Source organism: Pleurodeles waltl, chromosome 2_2, assembly GCF_031143425.1.
Source record: "Pleurodeles waltl isolate 20211129_DDA chromosome 2_2, aPleWal1.hap1.20221129, whole genome shotgun sequence".
NCBI classification, from domain to species: Eukaryota; Metazoa; Chordata; class Amphibia; order Caudata; family Salamandridae; genus Pleurodeles; species Pleurodeles waltl.
The window spans coordinates 965204949-965231599 of NC_090439.1; the positions used below are offsets into that span (position 1 = coordinate 965204949).

The 26651-nt window shown below is 41.4% G+C and overlaps 1 protein-coding gene across 1 annotated transcript in view; it reads left to right on the forward strand.

Annotated features, from left to right (window-relative positions):
* SLC30A8 (solute carrier family 30 member 8) overlaps window positions 1-26651 on the forward strand; it is a 273630-nt gene that overhangs the window by 187472 nt on the left and 59507 nt on the right. Inside the window, exons 4-6 of the mRNA XM_069220649.1 lie at window positions 17485-17638; window positions 17822-18008; window positions 24730-24835. Of these exons, the coding sequence (XP_069076750.1) occupies window positions 17485-17638; window positions 17822-18008; window positions 24730-24835 (447 nt within the window). The remainder of the gene's footprint in view (window positions 1-17484; window positions 17639-17821; window positions 18009-24729; window positions 24836-26651) is intronic.

The following is a 26651-nucleotide window of genomic DNA, read 5'->3' on the forward strand; positions in this document are numbered from 1 at the left end:
AACTATAGAAATTCAGCAGTTATAGTTACCTTAGGGTGCAAGTTATAGTTACTTAACTATAAGTTGCGCCCCCGCCATGCACAGTTTCCTCATCAATAATTTGAGTGTTAATGTTACATTGATATTTTTAATTATATTATAAAAGATGCCATGCAAGTTATACTGTAGTTACCTTAGGGCATGAGTTATAGTTACTTGAGCTAACCATACCTATAACTGCTGAATTTCTGTGGTTGTAGTTGTGGTTTTGTGCAAGTAAATTCAGAATCTAAGTATTACGTCCCTGTACCCTTTGTTTTTTTGTGAATGTTTTTTTTAATTCTATTTTATAACTATGCAATTCCTGTAACCTTTGTTTTTTCAGTGAATATCTATGGTTTTGTTTAACATAAAGTAATTTTAATTCATTTACGCTAATCCAACCACTATCTCACACAGCCTTTGGCCGAGTGCAGCAAAGGTTGGCTGCAGAGACTCGGCCACCCCCCTGTAACCACCCAACCCCGTGCCACCCACAGTCTTTGGCCATGTGTGGTGGGGAATATCCGCAGTTCCTGGCCTGCAGCCTACCTCCTAAACACACTTAACCCCACACCACTCATGAAGTGCTTCTTTTTGATGGAGATGAGATCATATTCATGTGCATTAAGAATGCGTCTCCAAACTCGTCAGGAAATGCGCTGGGTGGGGGGACTTTTAGTAAATTGTCCATCATCTCGGGAAAATGGCGGGAAGATATTGCATACCACTAATGTATATTGGGTGGGGCTTCTAGGCCATTTTTCATACTTGTAGTTTTTAAAATGGAGAAAATTATCTCTGGTCTCAGCACCAGATGACAAGAAAGATCCCATTTGTCACAGTCACTATATGAGATATTCAGCTCGAAAAAAGCAAGGATGCAAACACCCCCACCAAGGTTTCAAGATAACTGTTCAAGGTGGAAATGCAGAGAAAAACACTTGGTTTGCCTTGACCATATGCAAGAAATTAGGATGATAAGTACTTTAGAGGAGTGGAGCTTGAACTTTGACACCTGCTTTGTTTATATCCTTAAGTGCTTCACATGGAGGTTTTATTTCTGTGAAATTAGCACCATGCCAGAATGAATCCTGCCCTGCATATTTATCCAAGAGGCCACCGTTTTGTGCAGAATGTCTACCCAACTGTAGCACTTTGAACTGGCTAATTAGTAAGTGCTACTTCATTGGGTGACTGTATAATGCATCTCCTACACTACAGCTGCTAAAGAATGCCGAGGTAATGTATCGGTTTCCCTTGTGTGTCTGTAACAGTTTCATAAGATAACTTTTCCACATGGAACTGATGAGAAAACATGCATAAGGCTCTTGGGATATGGTGGTCCCCATGGTGTGGGGGGAGTTGATGCATCCCCCCACAATAATTTTGTATTTGCCCAGAGGAAGTGGTGGCCCCCAGGGCCTGGCCAGTAAGTAAAATAAATAAATATATATATATATTTGTGTGTGTATATGTGAATATATATATATATATATATATATATATGCAAAAAACAAAGGAGAACTCTGGGAAGTTCCCAATTTTAGGTGGAGAGCTGCTCTAGTAAGGAGCACCCTGCAACACCAGCGACACTCTAGATTTGCTCACCTCAAATGTCTGCTTATCTAGCAAAGTCTTTAAGCATAGGATTAGCACAGTGCTATCCTCGCCGAGCTAGATAGTGACAAAGTCTTTTGCCATTTGTACAGCAAAATCTTTAAGCATAGAATTGACATAGTGTCATCCTTGCCGAGCTGTAAAATGACAAAAGCCATTTACCACTCCAGGCACAGTATTACAGCTTTGGACTGGTCAAATACCATCCAAGCCAACCTGGAATGAGTAAAGCAACCCCTGACACGTGTTTCACTCTCATTAGAGCTCTTCAGAGGAGTATAGCTTTGTCCAGACACAAGGGAGCACCCAGTATAAGTCAAACCAAAACCCTTTCAGGGATAGAGCGCCGCATAAATTATGCAAAAAACAAAGGAGAACTCTGGGAAGTTCCCAATTTTAGGTGGAGAGCTGCTCTAGTAAGGAGCACCCTGCAACACCAGCGACACTCTAGATTTGCTCACCTCAAATGTCTGCTTATCTAGCAAAGTCTTTAAGCATAGGATTAGCACAGTGCTATCCTCGCCGAGCTAGATAGTGACAAAGTCTTTTGCCATTTGTACAGCAAAATCTTTAAGCATAGAATTGACATAGTGTCATCCTTGCCGAGCTGTAAAATGACAAAAGCCATTTACCACTCCAGGCACAGTATTACAGCTTTGGACTGGTCAAATACCATCCAAGCCAACCTGGAATGAGTAAAGCAACCCCTGACACGTGTTTCGCTCTCATTAGAGCTCTTCAGAGGAGTATAGCTTTGTCCGGACACAAGGGAGCACCCAGTATAAGTCAAACCAAAACCCTTTCAGGGATAGAGCGCCGCATAAATTATGCAAAAAACAAAGGAGAACTCTGGGAAGTTCCCAATTTTAGGTGGAGAGCTGCTCTAGTAAGGAGCACCCTGCAACACCAGCGACACTCTAGATTTGCTCACCTCAAATGTCTGCTTATCTAGCAAAGTCTTTAAGCATAGGATTAGCACAGTGCTATCCTCGCCGAGCTAGATAGTGACAAAGTCTTTTGCCATTTGTACAGCAAAATCTTTAAGCATAGAATTGACATAGTGTCATCCTTGCCGAGCTGTAAAATGACAAAAGCCATTTACCACTCCAGGCACAGTATTACAGCTTTGGACTGGTCAAATACCATCCAAGCCAACCTGGAATGAGTAAAGCAACCCCTGACACGTGTTTCGCTCTCATTAGAGCTCTTCAGAGGAGTATAGCTTTGTCCAGACACAAGGGAGCACCCAGTATAAGTCAAACCAAAACCCTTTCAGGGATAGAGCGCCGCATAAATTATGCAAAAAACAAAGGAGAACTCTGGGAAGTTCCCAATTTTAGGTGGAGAGCTGCTCTAGTAAGGAGCACCCTGCAACACCAGCGACACTCTAGATTTGCTCACCTCAAATGTCTGCTTATCTAGCAAAGTCTGTAAGCATAGGATTAGCACAGTGCTATCCTCGCCGAGCTAGATAGTGACAAAGTCTTTTGCCATTTGTACAGCAAAATCTTTAAGCATAGAATTGACATAGTGTCATCCTTGCCGAGCTGTAAAATGACAAAAGCCATTTACCACTCCAGGCACAGTATTACAGCTTTGGACTGGTCAAATACCATCCAAGCCAACCTGGAATGAGTAAAGCAACCCCTGACACGTGTTTCGCTCTCATTAGAGCTCTTCAGAGGAGTATAGCTTTGTCCAGACACAAGGGAGCACCCAGTATAAGTCAAACCAAAACCCTTTCAGGGATAGAGCGCCGCATAAATTATGCAAAAAACAAAGGAGAACTCTGGGAAGTTCCCAATTTTAGGTGGAGAGCTGCTCTAGTAAGGAGCACCCTGCAACACCAGCGACACTCTAGATTTGCTCACCTCAAATGTCTGCTTATCTAGCAAAGTCTTTAAGCATAGGATTAGCACAGTGCTATCCTCGCCGAGCTAGATAGTGACAAAGTCTTTTGCCATTTGTACAGCAAAATCTTTAAGCATAGAATTGACATAGTGTCATCCTTGCCGAGCTGTAAAATGACAAAAGCCATTTACCACTCCAGGCACAGTATTACAGCTTTGGACTGGTCAAATACCATCCAAGCCAACCTGGAATGAGTAAAGCAACCCCTGACACGTGTTTCGCTCTCATTAGAGCTCTTCAGAGGAGTATAGCTTTGTCCGGACACAAGGGAGCACCCAGTATAAGTCAAACCAAAACCCTTTCAGGGATAGAGCGCCGCATAAATTATGCAAAAAACAAAGGAGAACTCTGGGAAGTTCCCAATTTTAGGTGGAGAGCTGCTCTAGTAAGGAGCACCCTGCAACACCAGCGACACTCTAGATTTGCTCACCTCAAATGTCTGCTTATCTAGCAAAGTCTTTAAGCATAGGATTAGCACAGTGCTATCCTCGCCGAGCTAGATAGTGACAAAGTCTTTTGCCATTTGTACAGCAAAATCTTTAAGCATAGAATTGACATAGTGTCATCCTTGCCGAGCTGTAAAATGACAAAAGCCATTTACCACTCCAGGCACAGTATTACAGCTTTGGACTGGTCAAATACCATCCAAGCCAACCTGGAATGAGTAAAGCAACCCCTGACACGTGTTTCGCTCTCATTAGAGCTCTTCAGAGGAGTATAGATTTGTCCAGACACAAGGGAGCACCCAGTATAAGTCAAACCAAAACCCTTTCAGGGATAGAGCGCCGCATAAATTATGCAAAAAACAAAGGAGAACTCTGGGAAGTTCCCAATTTTAGGTGGAGAGCTGCTCTAGTAAGGAGCACCCTGCAACACTAGCGACACTCTAGATTTGCTCACCTCAAATGTCTGCTTATCTAGCAAAGTCTTTAAGCATAGGATTAGCACAGTGCTATCCTCGCCGAGCTAGATAGTGACAAAGTCTTTTGCCATTTGTACAGCAAAATCTTTAAGCATAGAATTGACATAGTGTCATCCTTGCCGAGCTGTAAAATGACAAAAGCCATTTACCACTCCAGGCACAGTATTACAGCTTTGGACTGGTCAAATACCATCCAAGCCAACCTGGAATGGATGTCGCTGGTGTTGCAGGGTGCTCCTTACTAGAGCAGCTCTCCACCTAAAATTGGGAACTTCCCAGAGTTCTCCTTTGTTTTTTGCATAATTTATGCGGCGCTCTATCCCTGAAAGGGTTTTGGTCTGACTTATACTGGGTGCTCCCTTGTGTCTGGACAAAGCTATACTCCTCTGAAGAGCTCTAATGAGAGCGAAACACGTGTCAGGGGTTGCTTTACTCATTCCAGGTTGGCTTGGATGGTATTTGACCAGTCCAAAGCTGTAATACTGTGCCTGGAGTGGTAAATGGCTTTTGTCATTTTACAGCTCGGCAAGGATGACACTATGTCAATTCTATGCTTAAAGATTTTGCTGTACAAATGGCAAAAGACTTTGTCACTATCTAGCTCGGCGAGGATAGCACTGTGCTAATCCTATGCTTAAAGACTTTGCTAGATAAGCAGACATTTGACGTGAGCAAATCTAGAGTGTCGCTGGTGTTGCAGGGTGCTCCTTACTAGAGCAGCTCTCCACCTAAAATTGGGAACTTCCCAGAGTTCTCCTTTGTTTTTTGCATAATTTATGCGGCGCTCTATCCCTGAAAGGGTTTTGGTTTGACATATATATATATATATATATATATATATATATATATATATAATATATATATATATATATATAAATATTGCACATGAAAACATATATAGACACCGATAAATATATATACATATATATTGCCTAGTGGGGGTCACCACTGGGTAGTTATAGTTAGGTCTGCTTTTTCATAGTATATATGTGTGTGTGTGTATATATATATATATAGATATTTGACAACAAAGTGAAGGATGATTCATTTCAACCACTACTGGTCTTGAACACATAACCCAAGGTCTGATTCTTCACTTTTTAAAAATGTAATCAGACCGTCCAAATAAACATAAACAAAAGACCCTTCATTGGATGTTTTACAAACATTTTAAATATCTCAATATTCATTATTTAAGTGCCATAATTCGCTATTCTTTATTCATTGTAAAACAATAAAGATCTATTCATTGAATTGTCTGAAAAGGCAAAGCCGCTCTACACATTCAAACTCCATGCTCATAGTACTGTATCTTACATTAATTCCTTGATATTACAAGCCCACGACCAATTTGGCATAGTTGGGGGCAAAGCTGGTGCCCATAGCTGTCCCCTGTATCTGTCAGAAAACGTCACTTTCAAACATAAAGACATTTTCTGTTAAACTATAGCATATTTCAAACAAAAGGAGGGGATAGGAGGATTAATGGTCCAGTGTATATCCTCCTAAGAACCTAGTAATAGAATATGATACACTGTTCCAAAGAAATAGGGAGAAGGAATAAAAGAGTCCTGATCATCAGGAGCAAGAGTCCTCACACACCATACTCGGTGTCATGCTTCATCATCGGACAGCTCCTCGTCAGACCGGCGCTGCAATGTCTGACGGGCACCCCCCGAAGGGGGGCTCTTTGCCAGAGATCTTTTGTTTGTCGATGATGCCGCGGAGCCAAGTATGGGTCCGTGGGGAAAGAAAACACAAGAGTAAAGGATCAAATTGGCTCAGGACCCTCACTAATTATTTTGTTCTTTGATGTTGGGAGATGGCCAAGATTAAAAAATGGAAAGGGAGTGGAATTTGAGATAATGCTCAAACACTCACGCAAGACAATCGAATGGAGGAAGTCGGTAATTATCCGAAATTCCTTAGAATGCTGTCGACATGTTTCGCGTCTCTTATGGTCCCAAAAGGATCCTCTGACGCTTCTTCAGGACCTATTAAATTATTGGACTTCTTCAATTGAAACCAAGGTGAAAAAAATATATATAGACTCCTGCAATCTATCGTTCACAGTCAAGACGTCATCAGTCACTTACTAGGATGAAACAGGACTGGCTTTTTCCTATCAGCCACCCTGAATACAAAAAGAACAGAGGTTAAAATTGTATAATCTCTTCGTTGAACATGAAAGAGTAGTTCGATCAAGTCAATACTGAAATAGTGACAAACTGTGCAACACAACGTGATGAGGTGGAAGATAGCAACCCATGCTGATGATATATAGGTGGGCTTACCATCTCCACTAGAGAAAGGGCTTCATGGGATCACGTAGGCCTGTTGCCCGATTCACAACAGATCTGGTCAAGGGGTAAACAGAGATACATAACAAGGAGAACACAAAAGTGAACAAAAAAAGTAAACAAAAAAGTGTCTGTTGCTAAATAGTAAACCAAACCATTCGTACGGTACCTGGAAGCAAGTAAAACGTACTTTAAAATGCAAGTCAGATGAAAAAGGCTACATAATATATTCTAATATGCGCAGAGACACAACATTCACATAATCACGGAGTAAACAATGGTAGAGACAATATCCCGGGTTTTAGATACATGTCCTTGTAATCTGTATCGTAGTCACATTCAGACAGATAATCAAAAATAGTAAGACGTGTACTCAAGAGACCCTGGTCATATAACAGGGATCAATATATCGGAGCTGTTGTCAAGAGTAGCGCTAGGGGGGATCTCGGTGTCAATTCACATCCTCGGTCCCTCCTTATTGCTGCCAAAGTCAGCCGAGCAGTTAAGCAAAAAGAGTCAGAGTCACTTTCAGATAACGAATCACTTTAAAAGCGTGCCGACAAATGAGACACGCGTCCCACCTATGGGACCGATATCTCGTTGTAAAGAAATCTGCATTCTTTTCAGAGTTATTTTACAAAACGCGGGGCCCGTGGGCACTTACTTGAATGTGAGTCGGTGTCCTGACGCAGCACCTACCCTCATGCTCTGTTCCCGAATGAGAACGAAGCCGGGTGCTCAGGGGCATAAATAGTACGCGTGCAGAGCGCGCGTGTAGGTCAATTATTCAATTCGTTGCCTAGCAGCACCTCCCAACACACAAGACGTTATCAGGAAAATAAAAATAGAGAAGGGGGCTTACAAATAAGTCACTAAGGTCAGAAAATACATGGCGGCCATCTTAAGCTAGTATGAATGTGAAGAAAATAAGTGTTTAATCCACTGTGGGACAGCACAAAAAACTCAAAAACAACCATCTAAGACAGTGACATGATCATAGCTCATTCGATCCCGTAATGAGCACTCGTTTCAATAATCAAAAATGTTCCAAAGTGACGTGGGGGATGTTCCAACCGCAACCCATATTGTCATAATCATAAAAGATTGTATACATTTTTATACATTTTTCAGCCAGAAGCTGATGGTTGATAAACCAACAGTTATCTACATTGAAAGGTTGAACCAGGGTATATCATCATTCAGCCCTTGGCGATGGGTGTTAAGTCTGTACACCCAGCGCTGTTCAAGTTCAAAGAGTGGGCGAGTACCTTTTGAGGCACAAGTCTGTAATACAACGCACCACATATCATCTGGTGTATGATTGAATTCAATGAAATGGATGCTAAGTTTGGTTGTGACTCTTCCGCAGCGAATGTTGCTGTGGTGTTCATTTATTCTTACTTTCACAGCTCGTGTGGTCATCCCTACATATCGCAGATTACATGGGCAGGTGATCAAATAAACACAATTGCGAGTATTGCAATTAGTATGTTTCGTCAATCGCCACGTTAGTATGGGTTCTAAATCTAAGGTGTCTGTCCGTTTGGTGAGTGAGCAAACATTGCAGTTTCCACATGGAAAATGACCCTTGACTGGGGGAAGATCCCATAGAGACCTTTGGTTGGTCAAAGTAATGGTGGGTCTTGGTCGAGTGTGCACTAACATATCTTTAATGTTTGAGGTCCTCTTAAAAGCAAAAACAGGCTTTGGAATGCTCTCGCCTCCACTGCAGAGAACAGACCATCTCTTGTTAATAATCTTTTTGACTGTATTAGAGAATGGTGTAAAGGTAGAAACACACGTCAATTTGGTTTCCGTGGATCTGGGAGTCAGCTGTAATAGTGAATCTCTGTCACTATATTTGGCTCATTTGTAGGCCGTGTTTATGACTTTATCCGGATAGTGGCGGTCATGTAGTTTTGTCCGGAGATAAGTAGCTTGGGTATTGAATAGCTTCAGATCACTACAGTTCCGACGGAGGTGCAAGACCTGCCCGTACGGTAGATTGTCTCTCAGTGCCTTAGGGTGATGGCTGTCATATAATAATAAGCTATTCCGATCAGTAACTTTATGATAGGTTCGTGTCTTCAGTTTACCTTCCTCAATGCTGATCAATAAGTCTAAGAAAGGGATCTCAATAGTGGAGACAGAAGATGTAAAGTTCAGAAAGGGATCCAGACCATTTATCCAAGTCGTAAAGGAGTCAACTTCTGAGATAGAGCCATGCCAGATAACTAAAATGTCGTCTATATATCGACGCCATAGTTTAATGTTGTCAAAAAAAGGATTAGTCTCTGGCAAAATGAAGCGCTTCTCAAAGTCATACATATACATACATGCTAGACTAGGGGCAAAAGTGCTGCCCATCGAGGTGCCACGGATTTGGTGGAAAAGTTTGTCCTCGAACTGGAAAAAATTCCTTGTCATGGCTAAGCTAGCACAGTGCATGATGAAATGAACAGGAGTAGTTGACTCCAATCTAGCTGACAAAAGGGCTGCCTCAACTACCTCCAGTGTAGCTGCCTGTGGGATGTTGGTATATAGAGCCTCAACATCAAGAGTGATGAGGGCATTAACGTTGACTGTTAAATTTATAGATTCAATAAGATTGAGGACATCTTTTGTATCCCTGAGGTAAGTTACCGATTGTTGTACAAGAGGTCGTAAAAAATGGTCACAAAATATGGATAGTGGTTCGAGAACAGACCCAATCCCTGAGACTATCGGGCAGCCTGGTGGAGGGGACCTGCCTTTGTGAATCTTTGGGAGACAATAGAAGTATGGGGTGCGAGGATCCTCAGTATATCCTCTGGCAAAGAGCCCCCCTTCGGGGGGTGCCCGTCAGACATTGCAGCGCCGGTCTGACGAGGAGCTGTCCGATGATGAAGCATGACACCGAGTATGGTGTGTGAGGACTCTTGCTCCTGATGATCAATACTCTTTTATTCCTTCTCCCTATTTCTTTGGAACAGTGTATCATATTCTATTACTAAACTATAGCATATGCCTATGTTGTAAAAGGTTAATACTGCGGGTCCGTAAAAAGTACTTGCATGCCTGTAGGCTATCTTTATGTTGCAACAATATAAAGGTACACTGTTCCAAAAATAGAAAAGAAGAGATTGAAAACAGGGAAGACCTATATTCTCAGGAGCAAGAGCCCTCAAGCATCACTCTGGATGACTGGTATCATCATCGGGAATTGCTCCTCACTAGGCCGGCGCTGCAATACCTAGTGGGCTCCCCGAAGTGGGGGCCCTCAGCCGAATTCTGAAATTGTCTTCTTAATGGTGATTATTTGTGGAAAATTGTTGCTTTCTTAACACTTTAAGATAGAAAACTTGTGATTTGGGGGAAGGGTGAGCAGGACACAAAGGTGTAATCTAGGACTGCGGAGCTATTGGTCATGGGGTGAGTATGTGACATAGGTTGGTCCCTGACAAAGCATCCATTTGAAACATGCAAGGAGAGGCTCTCTAGAACGGACAGCAAGTGTTTTCTATTGGTATCTGTTTTCTGTTGGCATGTGGTTTGCAGTGGTATCTCCTAGATAACATTTGTCATGTGTGAGGTGAATTATTAATATTTAAAAAAGGAGGTCTTTACTTGTCAAAAAGGGTTATTTTGCACATCAGGTATTTCACTGCAGCCACCAGGCTGCATGAGGTAGTACTGTAGCCATGTTTGCACTGTAATGGATGCACATTAATTCTTGCAGTCCACTAGTGGTATTTAACGTGCAGGCACTGCGTGCACTTAATACGCCTATATTAGGGACTTTCAGGCAAGTTACACGTTCCAATCAGGAATAAGCCAAATTAACCATGTATAAAGGGGGATCACAGAACTTTTAAAAATCCAAAATTTCTCTGAGGGACAGGTATATTTACCGAACTCAGTTTGAGGTGTGCTTACCATCTCCAGCATATCAAAGAAGGTAATGAATAGAATGAAGCTTTTCACACCTTGTTTGAGCTTTTTGATAATGGATAACGCCATTCATATTGTTCAGTGATCCTGCTATTTTTCAATGCTTCATGGATTCAATTTTTTCTGACGCCTTGAATCATACATCTGGAAGGGCGGTGGGCGCTGCTCTGTTGCAATTGCAAGAAAATGTTGGACAAGAGGTTTCAGCTTTCTTTCGGTCTTGTGAAAGAGTGAGTGGAAAAATTCAGTGCTGGAAAAGGAGATAAAAGCTATCAAAAAGGCTTGTGTTGAGTAGAGACACTTGCTGATGGGTAGCAAGGTTCCTTTTGATATCTAGACTCATCCTAGGAATTAAACATTTTATTGATCTAACAGTCTAAGAAGAGACATCAACTTACTTAGGCATTTTTATTTTCACAATTTCACTTCACTCAACTTTATGTAATTTATATTCCTGGTTTAAGGCATCTGTTGCCAGATGCTCTGTCTCATCTTCGTCCTGAATGATCATTTACGGATGATCAACCAATTATGGCTACAGAGCATGTGGCTGTTGTTCAGAGTTTCTTAGAAAAAGTTAATGAGACTGAAGAATGACTTGATGCTAAGGACCTTGACGTTATTCATCTCAAATCTCCTCTTAAAGACTACTTGCAGTTCATAAAACAAAGGCCATGGTAAAATGCTCTGCATGACCTTCAGGGCTATCAAAATAAAATGTTTGTGGTAATAGGCATGCCATCATTTTTTGCGGGCATCCAGTCTAATGTATCATGATGGGCCCACATCTCATAGACACCTATATCTAAGTTTTAAAAAATGACCTCAGAGAAAGAAAAGATTATGATCGCTCCACATCTCACAAGCACCTACTCCCAACTTTACAAAATGTCATCAGAGAAAGAAAAACCATGGTAGCTCCAGCATTTAACACTATCTAGTGCTTTTAGCTGTGTTAGCTGCTAGAGCAGCGCAATTTAGACTCCATCCTTCACACGTCATCATTGCGCAATTATGCATTTAAATTTGACATTATATTCATTGTGTGACTTATTAATGTTAACATGTTTGAAACATTTAAATGCATTAATGAAATGTAACTATTGCAAGACTAAAGACTTCTACAAGTGGGTACTAATGTTAATTTAAAATGCTTACATTATTCACATTTTATATTTACAGTTGAAGTTTTATTTGCAGAAGTAAACTTGCATTCTTGTATTCACGTTTGCATTTATTCTGAAAGTTATACATGTGCATGTATATTCATGTATTCGAAATGCACGTTATGGGCCTGATTGAGATACTGGCGGCGGGATTACTCTGTCACAAACTTGATAGATATCCCGTCCACTGTATTATGATCCCCATAGCATATTATGGGATCGTAATACTACAGATGAGATATCCATCACGTTTGTAACAGAGTATTCCCTGTCGCCAAGATCTAAATCAGACCCTAATGTATTAGTTTAGTGATAATAAAGCCTAAGAAAATAAATCTTATCTTGGCAAGGAGAGTGGAGACCAAATGAGCAGATGAAACCTCCGATTCATCATGTTCCAGGGGTTAGAGATGTTCGTGGTTGCAGTAACCGTCTACGTTTCTGTGGGATGAGAAACTCAGGTGATATTGCAAATGCACACCATGAGAAGGGAATTGATTGGGTCGTGGTGGGGTGGGAAGAGATATGAATGTTGATGAAGTTTCTGTTTGTTTCACACTGATAGGAGTTAGAGAGGATTCCCTTAGACTCTGAGGGGTACACACCTCTCTGATTCCTTTATTTTTGCAAGTTTAAATCTTTATGTTAAGCACATTCCTTTTTCTGGAAGACTTCTACTGAAGTCTTCTCTATGCTGAAACCTTCTCACATTTCCAAATTTCCTAGAGGCCCAAGTCTACAAACCATCCTCATTCTTAATTTAGAGCCCTGAATATATGACTTTAGAATTGTTTCATGTTTAGGACAGAGAATCGGAGTTTCTTTAAGGAACATCAATTTATAATCCCTAGTTTCTGTATTGTGGTGGTTGTTACTGTTTTGTATTTAACTCTACTGAGACTAAACCTATTGCGATATTTCAGCTTATCGGCTGTATTGTATCTCTTGAATATTCTTGCCACGTCTATATACCCGACTGATTAATAATTTGAAATAAATCTTTTAACTTCAGTCACTGATTCTTAGTGCTTATTGTGTGGTCAATTTAGCTTCACAAGATTTGAAATGCATTATTGTTGTTATCTCCCTTTCACGCTTCATGTCACTGCCATGACAAACCTGTGTGGCTTGGAAAATTCTCATCCAGTTAATCGTTTCTTGCAGTTTAAATCTTCCAGGCACCTTTACTGTAACACTAAGCTATTGTTATCAGTGAAAGACATAAAGAAATCTAGGTGTGGAGGTAGAACACTGTCCTACCATGGACCATTATTATGGGATAACTTCCCTTTGGGCGCAAACCAATTAGTTCTTATTTGTCATTTAGGAAAGCACTGAAAACTCACCTCTCCAGTTAGTTTCTCTGGTCTGTTTTGATGCCTTTTGTTGATTGCGCTGTATTTCGGTTTCAGGGTTTAGTGCAAAGATGTCCTTCTTGGGTGAACGTGCACCTTATACATTTAATTCCACTCCTGTTTCAAAATCTATATCTAGATTTTACAGCAGGTGCTGCAATTTTTAAGCAGGTGCACAAGGCAGTGAAAACATATGATGCCCTGTGTGATATTATGAAATGTATAGCCTTCATGAATAATTATGGTGAATGGATGTGGGTTCATAATGTGGCCCTCCTCCTTTTGTGTGTATGGCTTCAAATGCAAAAACAGAGATGCTTGGTTCAGCCCTGAGTCACTGCATCTGTTCATGATGCAACCCCACGTGATCTTCAGTGTAAAGCTGCTTCGGACAGCATGGTTTCCTGAAACTGGTGTCTCTCCCTCCCTCTCTAATCGAGGAGAGTGTATATACCCTATATTCCAAAGCATCTCTGTACACTTGGAGGGGGACAACTTCACTTGGCATGCCATACTAGCTAAATCATGATTAGCAATCTTTGCTGACCACAGTGCTTTCATTTGAAGTAAAGGAAGCAACAGTGTATGTTCCCTTTGAATCCTAGTAGTGTTGAAACTGTATACCTAAAAAGGGCATTTGCAAGGAAAGCTTCTATCTGCTGGTAATAACAAGAATTGTGAAAGTGGATGAGGAGTGTGAAGCAGGAGACATGTTGCAATGTGTACACAAAGAGAACATATTATTCTGCAAACTCTGCACAAACAAAGCAAACACTTGTTTAAAACAAACACGCTCGTAGTAAAGCATAATACAGACTAAATACAAACGTATGTTAATGTGTACACACAGGTTAATGTTCAACACAGAAAACAGAATTCAAAATATACAGCAGTCTACAACCATCTCGAACATTAATGATCTGCAAAGAACAAGGACCACAGCGTTAAACCAACTGATTAAAAGTCTGATTTGTTTTAAAGCGCATGTTATTTTCTTTGTAATCTACCATAATTAATCTACTAAAATATAGAATAGTGATTGCCTTAAATTATGCACAATTTTTAAGTTGAATATTTTAGCAAACAGCAAGTTCAAATCTCCATCCAAACAAGAATACACATTTAACTATAAACACTTATAAAATCCCCAAAATGCAAACATGTGCAACCTTTTTGCATGATGGATTAATTGTAGGGGAGATTGGCTGACAATTGTTTGAACTAGAATAGAAATAGTCAACGATAAACCAAACACTAAAAGTGAAAAAAATTAAAACTACATACCACTGGTGCAAGTGAGGAGAGGGAGACGGAGACATTCATGCTGCGTGAGCGAAAGATGCACTGATATTTACTGCTTCATGTGGGCACACCATACCGAAGTACACCACACCTGAAGATTGGACAGGGCTCTCCAGACTGCAAGTAGAGTCACTTCCTACCTTCTGTACTGGGCTTGCACACAAGTGTTTTTACCCAATACTTACTTTGCGCTGGTGATTGCCGGTGGACACTACCGGTATCTACTTTAGGATTTTTGGGGACTGGGACAGCTCATATTTTTTTCAGCGGGCCCCAATTGGCAAGGACTACATGTAAACAGAATTTGTAAGTATTGGTTCTGTAATTTCAGTGGCACCGTTTTGTAGAGGAGTTTATAACTGCAGCCAATAGTGCCAAAAACGATACATTACCCATTCATCATTGATAGGAAACGTAATATAATGACTAAACCTGTACTGTGGCTGATTGTATTAAGTGTCCTGAACTCAGCCATAACCAAAGTACCGCTTTAGGGTGATATATGGATGTTCTTATGAAGTAACGGCCTGCACCAGTGGTGGAAGCCGGCCACGCCAGTATGGAAGTGAGCGGCAGGCCTAAGGGAAATTTGAGGCAACAGCACATTATTTATTTATTTTTAACATATTAAGCACTACATTTATCCTCCTTTCACATTCAAAACCACACATACAGCAATACAGTATTTTTGCATATCCCCCAAACCTTTTGTCTACTTACCTCCAATTTTGCTGAAGTTCGTTTTTGTTGGTTATAGGACTGCTAACCAGTGCCAAAGAGCCCGTGCTCACTCCCCTAAACATTTGATTGGCATTCACCTAATTGGAATGTTTCGTTTACATACAAACCCCTTGCAGAGTGGTAAGGCATGTATCCAGGCCCAGTAAATTAAATGCTACAAATAGGCCTGCAGTACCTATTGTGCCACCCACTTAAGTAGCACCTTAAAACATGTCTCAGACCTGCCATTGCAGCCTAAATGCAGTTTTAAACTCCCATGTTGGCTGGGCATTCAAACCCCCTTATCTAACCTCCAACATTACATATTACATATAAGTCACCCTTGAGGTAGGGCCTAGGACACCCATGGGGCAGAGTGCTGTTTAATTAAGAGGTTGGGCTGGTACTTTTACATTTTACATGTCCTGGTAGTGAAAAACTCTCAAATTTGTTTTAACTACTGTGAGGCCTACCCTCCAATAGAAACTCAGAAAGTTGGCATTTCCCTGCCCTCAGCCCTTTGTGCCTGCAGCCTGTATTGGGTCATATAAGTGGGTGTAGCTGACAGACGTTGTGAATTCATCTCAGGCAGTCACATAATAGAGGGATTAGGAGTGCCTTAAATGGGACATCGGCTGGCAGGATGAGGGCGTGGGGCCGAGCACAGCCCCATTCATACCTGGACAGCCTGTACTCTACCACACATAAGGTTTAACAACACTGGATTGTCACTGCAGCCAACTTGGCACCAGGGCAGGTAAGTCAGGAAATTCCATGCACTTCAAAGAACCTTTCAAGAAGCTTCTCCCACCTTCCAGAAGAAGGGCACATCTGATATTGTTAGACTTAGCACCTCATTCTTAGTTTGGCGGGCGGCGGAGGCTGCCTGCCAAACTCGTTCCTCCATGAGGCCGCCTGTGCGGCCTGAACACCGCCGGCCCCATTAAGAGTTCACCGCAGGGCCAGCCGGCAGAAACAGCAGTAAACAGGGCCTTAACATTGACACCGGCTCCTAATTGAGCTGGTGCCAATGTGGCGGTGCAGCGGGTTCAGCAGCACCCGTCGTGCATTCCACTGCTGGTAATCCGGGCATTGAAATGCACGACAGGGCTCTGCACGGGGGCCCCCCCCAACACCCTTATTCCGCCAGCCTTTCCATGGCGGTGTAACTGCCATGAAAAGACTGGTGGTATGGGGAATCGTAATCCCCAGGGCGCTGCCCTGGTGGATTATAACCACCGGGACCACCGGGACCACCAGGCTACAGGCTGGTATGACGGTGTCGGCGGTCGGACCATGGTAGCTCCGCCATGGTCATAATGTGGCGGTGGTGCCGCCACGACCGCAGAGGTGTCACCCCCACCCTGGGTCTGGTGGTCCTTAGTCTGTGAATCAGAAATGTAGGTTACTTCTTTCTTATCAAAAACAATTTCCACATTCAGAAGTATCCACCAAGCCGCTGTGGCTCAGACTTCCCACCTAGATCTCTACATACAAGTTCACCTGATGAATTCATACATTAATTTTTATGATACAGTTGCTCTACAAAGTCAAAGAATGAAAAACATGTCTGTACTCCTAAACCAATCCTTCAGCCTTATCCACAACCACTGCCTAACAAAGACGTATTCTTGACCACGGAAAACATCTAATTATTTTGTTTTCTTTTTAATTCATTATTTTAAGGATTTTTAAAAAGGCTACTGTATGCCTTCTGGCCGCTGAGAGCATTGGGGAAATTCAGTGTCCTTTACTACTGAGACAAACCTGTTGCTGACATTTTCACCTAACACTAATGGAAGCCAACAAATTGGAATATCCAGTCAGCTTTTTGACTTAATCATCAGTTGATTTTTTTTTAAGTTTGTAGATCATTCTAACAAGCAAATGGATTTTGCTATTACGAGGGTCGATAAGTTTAAAGAAGTATCTAAATTGAAAAGCAGTGACATAAGAAAAACATTATCAGCCTAAATCATTTATGAAATATCTGACATGTAGAGAATTAATAATATATTAAACAGAAACTAAAAGCCCATCATAGACTTTTGTTTATTAATTTCATGGAAAGGAAAATGCAGTACTTTTGCAATGAATCATAGATTATATACGTTTCAATCTTAAATAGATTACTGTATCGCTTCTACAATTGCCATTGGTGGATTTCTTTTAAATGAAAAAATGAAGGATCAAGCGTCACTTTAATGAACATAACCTTATTTGAATATTTGCCTCCTTAGAAATCCTTGGTGCTTTGTTTTCAATGATTACAATCTGGATTGTGACTGGAGTGCTGGTGTACCTGGCTTGTGAGAGGATACTCCAACCCACCTATAACATCCAGGGAACAATCATGCTTGTCACATCTGTCTGCGCATTGGTGGCCAACATTATGTAAGTCTTCATACTTTGGTTAAATGATTCCACTGCCACCAGTTCTCAAACTACCTTTACTTTCACCTGGCGAGCAACTGTACACATCAATTTGATTTACTTTTTTAAATGTTACATGCCCTCTGTAAATCATTTGTAAGAAGCTTTGTAGAAATACTGTTCTGTCACCCTTGTCTTGTGCAGATTGGGGTTCACTTTGCATCAAGGAAGCCACGGACACTGTCACAGATCACAAGGCAATCAACAGATATTGGAAGCGGATCACAAGCCGCAGGCTAATGCCAGTGTACGAGCAGCCTTTATACACGCCATTGGGGATCTCTTCCAGAGCATCAGTGTGATAATCAGTGCACTTATAATATTCCTCAAGGTCAGTTGTTTAAAACAAATTCTGTGATTTAACTGAATAGGTGCATTTGGCATAAACATTGTTTGTGCCACAGTCTCTGCATCTTTAATGTGAATAGTCTATAGTTCTCACTATGAGTCAGTTTAACAAACATATCATCAACCTATTAGTACTAGAAGCAGATCTGTGTACAGAATAGTCTGGGGCCATATATAGATTGATCAGAAACATCTGTTGTATGAATACCTTTGATGGTGGCCAACAGAAAAGATTGAGTTGTCTCCATGCTCCTTTCCTTGTTTTAATAGAAGTCTTCACCTTTTACCTTTCGTAGCTAAAACAGCTCACTCCACTAAACAGGGAAGGTATCACTAGGGCAGAACCAGTTGCATGGCAGAAAAGTGGGCCTGGAGAAGAGGCTATCAGATTCAAGATCAGTTGGATTGGTGCAGTGGTGATCACAAAATATAACATAACAAAAGTTAACATAACGTAACATGACATAACAACTTACCTTAACAACTTAACACAACTTAACACAACTTAACAGAACATAACTTAGGAGAAGAGACCAGATCAGTTGGATTGGGGCACATTCTGTAACAATACCGGATATGGCATCCCTGCAAACTAACAATCTAGTCCAGGATTTCCACCAATCAGATATCTGGCACAAGTTTCTCTAATCCACACTTCCTTTCCCCCATTAGCTCTGGGTTACCTTCAAGGTTCTGGAGACTAGATACAGACCATGAGGTAAATCCTAAGGGGAGTTGGTGGGATTGGCTTTCCTATTAAGTATATGGTTATTGAAGGGTTGTGACACAGAGCTTCTGTACTCAGTCCGAGTCCATTATCCAGTTTGCTCTCTTCCTGCCATCCTATGATGCTTAAGAGAGAATGAGAGGGATGGGGGTGCTAAAAGGCTGGAGGAGAAGGTTTTAAGTGGCTGCAGTGAAGCAGGAGTGATAATTGCATAATTAGTATATGTTCTCTTGTGTTCATCTTGAACTCATCCAGCTCATTTAACTCAGATCTTTACTGCTCCTTCTCTCTATTCCTCACTGCTGCTGAGATATGCTTTGTACCTGATAGAAGGTTGCACAAAAAAGAAGGGACACAATTGATGTGAGACAGTTGCATCACCACAGGCCCTACAAGCGGTACCAGCAGTTTGTTTCTGATGACTAGCCTGTACTACCACCACAACTGACTAATGCTGTGCGAGTAGGACATTCTGCCCAATAGACACAAGTGATCCAACTGAGGAAACCATTGAAACTATAGCTCCCACACTTCAGAGCTCAGCATTTCATCATCCCTAAAGGAAGATGGAACCAAGGAAACAAGTGAACCGCTATCCAGGCAAACCGCTTCAAGGAACCTAATATGAAGCCCTCTCATGACACATTCCTAGGGTGTGACCAAATCATATGTATTCAACTTACAATCCTAGAAATATTCCTATGGCAAAGGATACATAGCAATGGAAGAAGTGCCTGTGCCATGCCTAGCCTAAACACATACAGAAGGAAGGTATTTTAGCATTAAAATAGGTCTTGATGAACATCCAACACCCACAGCCTCATCTTTACCCTCATCTAATGTAAACGTGCCCTCGCTCAGTAATGGAGCACAATTTTCTGCTGAAAGGACAAAAGGACGGACTCATGGCTGACAAAGAAATACATAGAAGCTCAAGGCAAAGAAGACCGCCACAGGCATAATGCTCACAAAAGAAAAAACTGAGAATGACGGTTAAGGCCACAGTCCATGCAAGGGCCAGAAATGCAACAGGAACCAAAGCATCACCCACAGCAAGGGCAGCACTAAAGAGGATTCTAGCAAAAACAGAGCAACACCATCACCATTATGGCTAGTATCTAACAACTCAATGACAAGGAGAGAAAAAAATTTAAGGCAACAGAAAACTAATATCAGACGTAGAACACACAGATCAAATCTGAAAAGACTCCCCCAACTTGTTCAAGCACTTGATCTTACACATAACAGAGCAAACTAACAGGTTTTTGATGTATGACCATTAGGAAACAATGGAGAAGAAATGATTGCAACAGTTGACTGGTCCAGGCACCTGACTATGACGAGAGGGAAGACAGACAAACCCAAAGTCGTCCTTTCAGAACTTTAACCTTCACTTGGTGGCAAATACATCCAGGCATGGGACTTCTGCTCTCTCTTCAAACAAGCAACAGCAACCACTTATCAGAACCCATGTGGTGTCACTGAAAGAATAAAAACCCAGCAGAGAAAGTGAGGCATTTAACTGACAAGGTATTTAGGGAGGGGTAATGATATCTGTATTTAATCACTGCTCCATCTTGACCACTGACTCCACTTAGCCTAGCTGCACACCATGAAGTAGATTATCCTTAGTGTATGTTTTCAGGATTATTGTGATTTCACTTCTGTGATTATTTTTTAACGTGCACTTTCATTTGTACACTTTTGACCTTTTCTTTGCCAGCCTTGTAGAGTGATGAAATAAATGTACTTCTCTGACTAAGAGTTGCATACCAGAAATTCCTTTCAGTGTGTGTGTGTTTCATCTTGGTTCGTAGTGAAGCAAAACAGGAGGTCATAAACTACAGAATAAAGGCCATGTGGAATGCAACTCTTATAGCAAAACAGCACCAAGAAACCCCCCAAACCTCAACAGCCCTTAAAGATGAAAGGACTAGCCAAGGCTTGGGCACCAAATCAAAGCCATCAGAAATCAAACAGGAAACAGAGCCCCTCGGGGATATGTATGGAGCAGCCAGCCTCCAACAAGTGAGAAACGAAGAGAGCAGTAAACCCCCCTCCAACTGAGAGTTTCACACAAAACCAAAAGCCACAACTGTTGGGACTAAAGCAGTGCAACTAAGAGGACCAGCTCAGGAGTGAACCAAATTCTGTCAACAGGACTAAGTTCATTGGCACCAAGACAGCAAGCTTTCAAGAAGAGTTACTCGAAGAAATCTCTCAAATACCTAATAATGACATTTAGCATGTCACCCAATCCAGAAATCGCAAACAGTAATCCACTGTCTCAGAACGAACATTTGGTAAAGAAAGTGTAACACTTGGTAAAGAGAGTGGAAGCAATGGTGTTGGCATGCCCTTGTTGCAGTTACTGATTGGACACTTTAATGCATTTCTTACCATAATGCAATGAAAAGAACACTATTGCCACTTGTGAAGAACTTACGTCTGAGAGAAACTGAACACACAAAAGAGGGGGGTGTCTGAAAACTACAGGGTCATATTAATCCTCTCTAAGAATTAAAAAGAGAGCAAAAGAGAATAAAGAATGAAAAATCTCCGTTTTAAGGATGGTGAACCATCCCCCACCATCTGGTGGCATGGTTCATCATTGGATTCCTCCTCACACCACAAACAGATGAGTTAGTGGTGTGGGCTACAACTCTCGCAAGGCTCGAGAGGAGCTCATGAATAATGCCTCCAAGGCTAACCCTATATGAGCTGTTTGGTGCAGGTGAAGAAGAGTGTAATAAAGGACAGTGAAAGAGTGATTTAAAAATGCTTTTTTGTGAACAATATCATAACTTTAATGGGTGTCCCAGAGGCAGAGCAATTCACTCAAAAAACAAAGAGAACAACATATTATCTGAATGGACAATAAGTTGAAAGAATGTTGAAACGTTTGTGCTTTTTTGTTTTAAGAACCTAGTCACTGAGCAGTGAAAAAGCATAGGAGGTGGTATCACAAAAGGAGTGTAACTCGGGCGCAATGGTATAGGATAGGATGACATTCATATTAAGATAGCGGTTTCTAGTCCTGATTAAAGCACTGTACCCTTAGTGGCCTTCAAAGACAGGTGAAACATGTCAACCTAATGGATGCCAGGAGAATCATACCCATGAGCATCCATCTTCTTATAATTTTGTCTGCACCAGGCGCACGAAAATAGAGGGATACTGGAGTAGACTCTAGGGATTTATATCTGTGGCAAATTGCATACAGGAACAGCACAGAACAAGAAAACCTGTAAAGCAAGATCTGGGCCAGACTTCAGAAGGTGGCAGCCAGGCTGACAAGGGTGGATCCTGGGAAAGATGGACCTTGAAAACATTAATGCTGTACAAGAGTTGACCCCAGCCTTCGAATGTGACTGAGATTTAAAAATGATTAGGGTTTGCACATTTCTAGAGACATTAAGTAAAGATTGTTCAATGATGGTCTTATCCATCATTGCATTATTACCCTTTCAGTAGGACCTAGAAAAAGGAGCAAACAAGTCCTCAAGCCTATTTTTACAACAGCACCTGTTCTTAAACCCGATTGCAATTGTCCTTTCATTGTGGAGACTGATGCTTCAGCATTTGCAGTGGGTGCCATCGTGCCACAGAGACATCCTGGGACAGAAGAATTGCATGCAGTTGTGCTCTTGTTTCTAATACTCTCAGCCACTGAAAGGAGCTATACTACCTGTGATCGAGAATTATAGTAATAAAAGAGGCATTTTCACATTGGAGTCATCGCTTGGAAGGTCCTGAACATCCTGTGACCTTATGGACTGATTAAAAGAACTTGAATTTTTTAAATCTAAGTGTGCCAATGCCAAGCATGCCAGGTTGTCATTGTTTTTTTATCTAGACTTACCAGATCACTCACAGACCAAGTAATTGCCATGGCCAGGCTGGTGCTTTATCCTGCCAGGGACAGAAAGCTAAAGTTAAACCTGAACCACCTCTCACAATTCTTGCACTCACATTTAATAATAATTAGGAGACTGAGAACGTTTTCAAGAAGATTAAAGAGGAACAAAAGAAGCTGAATGTAAGAGACAGGACTAAAAGACAGACCAGATCTAAGGAAACAGCATACATGACTTTTATTTATTTATAACCAATTGTCCATGCCAAACAGGTTATTGCAAAAAGAAAATATTTTATGGCATCATGATACTCCACTCCTGGGAAATCTTGGGATAAAGAAGCCATATCAGTTGGTTCTAGACTTTGTTGGTGGTCAGAGCTTGAAGACTCTGTTAGACCACATATTAAACACCAGGTTCAGAACTGTGTCATTTGTGTGCAGGCTAAGCCAGGCGGGGCTTCTATAACCTTATTAACACACAAAAGGTATGGTGGACGTACCTATACGGAATGTAATGACTACCTAAAAGGGGCTGAAAAAAATCATTATTATTGGATGAGGTGGTCTCACCCATGTAATGTGGCATGCATCATCATTGGCCCCTCACCCCACTCTGGTAAGATGGTACTATCAGGGAGGACTCAAATTCACTTGTGAGGGAGTTCATAGATATAATCAAATGCAGGGACCCAGAGCAGAGTTAAAAGTACCTTAGGGTAAACCACGAGGACTTTCCTTTAATGAGTAGTGCCTTTGGTATGATTAAAATCAGTAGTTGTGGATGGTCTATGGGTATGATGGGACCAGTCATCCTTAAAATGTCAATATGTTTCTGCCCATTTCTGTGCCAAACACCTTGGCGAGGCATTCCTAAGGGGTATGTGTAGATCCCTAATTCATGTTGGCATTTGTGTACAAATATACACCAGGGGGGCAGGGATTTCCTAACTTCAACCTGGACTTTAGAGGCAACCAAGAAATACTTTTTGTCATAATATCACAAAAAAATTCTCAGTGCAAAATGTGAGACACATACACCCTTGACAGGAAATGTTGGATTGACGTGACAGTATAAGAGGCCCAGCCAACATGCAACATTACTGCACAATGAGGCCATACCCATGCAATTCCACACATATTAGTATGGTTACTTAGAATAGAGTTGTATCGTGCTGCATGGTCTGACCCGGGGTGGAGTCTGTTTTGGTGGAGAAATGTGCTCCAGTGGCGATAGGGAAGTCTGCCTAAGAAGTATACTTGATGCTGGAATTTTTTTTTTTTTACTTTTGTGAGGGAGTATTTGTCAGATGTCGGAACTTTAATTCAGAGTATAGCAACACCCAACCAGTGTTCCGCCTGATAAAAAATTGCAATCAGTAATCAGTTCGATCAGTTTAAACACATATATACTTTGTTTAAAACATGAACAAGTGCATGCAAAACTCACGATGAGAAATGAGATATGGGAAATAATTTGAATACATAACATACATTTTGTATTGCTAAAGAATTAATCTTGTCTGTTCTTATAAAAAAAATAAAAAACATTTGATTCTACATGTATTTCTCGTTGTGAGATGTTTTTGAGTTATAGACACCCTTAGAAATCTGACTCGGATGAGATCATTAATGTACCATAAATTGGTGGGTCTAACGAGAGAGTTTAAGCCAAAAAAGGAAACACAGATATGTCTTGTTAATTTTATGCTGTTTCCGGAATTGGATAGGAGGATGAAATGACCAACTTAAATAGCTAGTTGCAAATCAGCAGCACAAAATATGTCTCATAAGCTTACAAAATAACCTACTATCTACATCTTAGGTAAAGAAACTGTATTAAAACATAATGGGGGTTATTCTAACTTTGGAGGAGTGTTAATCCGTCCCAAAAGTGACGGTAAAGTGACGGATATACCACCAGCCGTATTACGAGTTCCATAGGATATAATGGACTCGTAATACGGCTGGTGGTAAATCCGTCACTTTTCCGTCACTTTTGGGACGGATTAACACCTCCTCCAAAGTTAGAATAACCCCCAATGTTTTTAGTCATGGTAGATGTTCTGCTTGAAGGTCGGGAAAAGGAAACTAAAGAATGGAATTTATTTATTTTTCCAGCCAGAGTATAAAATAGCGGACCCTATCTGCACCTTTATATTTTCAATCTTTGTCCTGGCAACGACCATTACCATCCTCCGGGACATACTACTTCTGCTGATGGAAGGTAAGAGCCGTATCTGTTGAAAGATCAGAATTGTGCTACTATTATTATCACTATGATCACGTTACCGTTCTTGCAGCAGTGCTACAAAAATGAGATTTTATATTGTAGTGTGGTTAGTTTTATGTATTCATTGCGCTTTAGCTTCAGGCTTTAGGCCTTTGTGCACTCTGCCCTGAATATATTTTATTCATTTGCTGACAGCTTCGAGCCTCTGTGCACTTTGCTCTACATGCTTTTTATTAGGATTCGTACTGTTATTTTTCAAATAGCCAGTTCTACGGTGTTGTTTTTTTATTCATATCACACTGTTTTGCCTACTTCAGCACTGGAGTTCTCCATAACATATTTACTCTGTGCTTCAGTCAAGGATACAGTCTGGTACATTGCCGATAGACGTGGTAAGAGTTTAGACTTGGCATTCCTGCGTAGGGACATTTTGTGATCACGATGACATGTTAGTTATAAAATCACTTCCTTGTCCCAATACACGCAAGAGGGAGATTCCGACCAGGGAACCACAACTAGACGCTGACTGCCTCGTTGCAGATGCTGAACCAAGATCACAGGTCTTTGCTCAGGTATGAGGGCTGATGTCTCCACAGTGATTCTAATAGGCAAGCTAGAAGCTTAACATGCTGTGCTCTAAATAGAACAAGCAGAGGGAGAGTAGAAACTGTTAGACAATATGATAGCTTTGTTCTTATGTTTTACTCTCCTGGTGACTATTTCAATCCTACTGTGTTGTATCGTTCTGGTTATTGCGGCTCACGCCTTAATATCTAAAATACAGTCGTTTTATTAAAAACATTATATAAAACTTATACTGTCTTTGTCATTTGTATATGAGATCATATTGGAAATAAGAGAGTTGGTTTGGATCTGAGTAACCACGACTTCCCTGAGAAGTTCCAAAGATGTCATGCGCTCGGCTGCCAAATCATTTCTTCCACATGGGAGAAATGAGGCACTGCTAGTTAGCCGGAGCAAAAACCGGATTTAGGGTGACAGAGTTCTTTACACGTGGGTCAGACTCAGTCCCCCACACCGTTATAGATCCTGCTACCTAGAAATCCAGTAGTCTCATTTAGAATAATGAGAGCCCACGCGACATGGCGCCCAACGTTTGGTCTGGCACTAATGATTGGGTCCGACTGACTCTCTTGGTCTCATATATATTTTGACTCCTCGGTTCCGTATACGGAGACGTCCGTGGGGCTGAGGGTTTCCGCCACCACGGCATAGGTGCCTCCTATTGCTTAGTGGTTGGTTGTTCAAGCTTGAACCTTGAAAGGAAAACCCCAATATTGGTGTGCCTTCTCTGACCTGGAGCTATTTTTTATAAAATGGCGAATCCTAATGTAGTGAATATAGCAATTAATATGCGTCACCCGCTCACGGGACATCTATTGACACATGGACTGACAGTCCAGGGGGGTCCAGTCACTTTTGTGGTGGACGCCCATGCAGCCTATAGAACGGAACTATTTTATTCTTGGGTCGGATTTCCAGCAGTGGATGGGGAAACAAATACTTTTCACGAATACACTGTTGCGAATGTCCCTGGACAATACAGGGCTTACGCTTATTTAGAAATACCTCTATCTTATCAAGAACACCATCATTGGCTTGATGGCGCCCTCCCACACTCAGTAGCACAAGTTAGGTTAGGTCCGCTGAGTAATGATGGTCCTACCTGGCCTTTACTGGCTACATATACACCTCATCCTGTGGTTGCTCAATTGGCAGTGGTTGAAGTTCGTCGTTTATATACAGAATTAACGGCTACATATAGACGATTAGTTCAGTTTGTAATGCA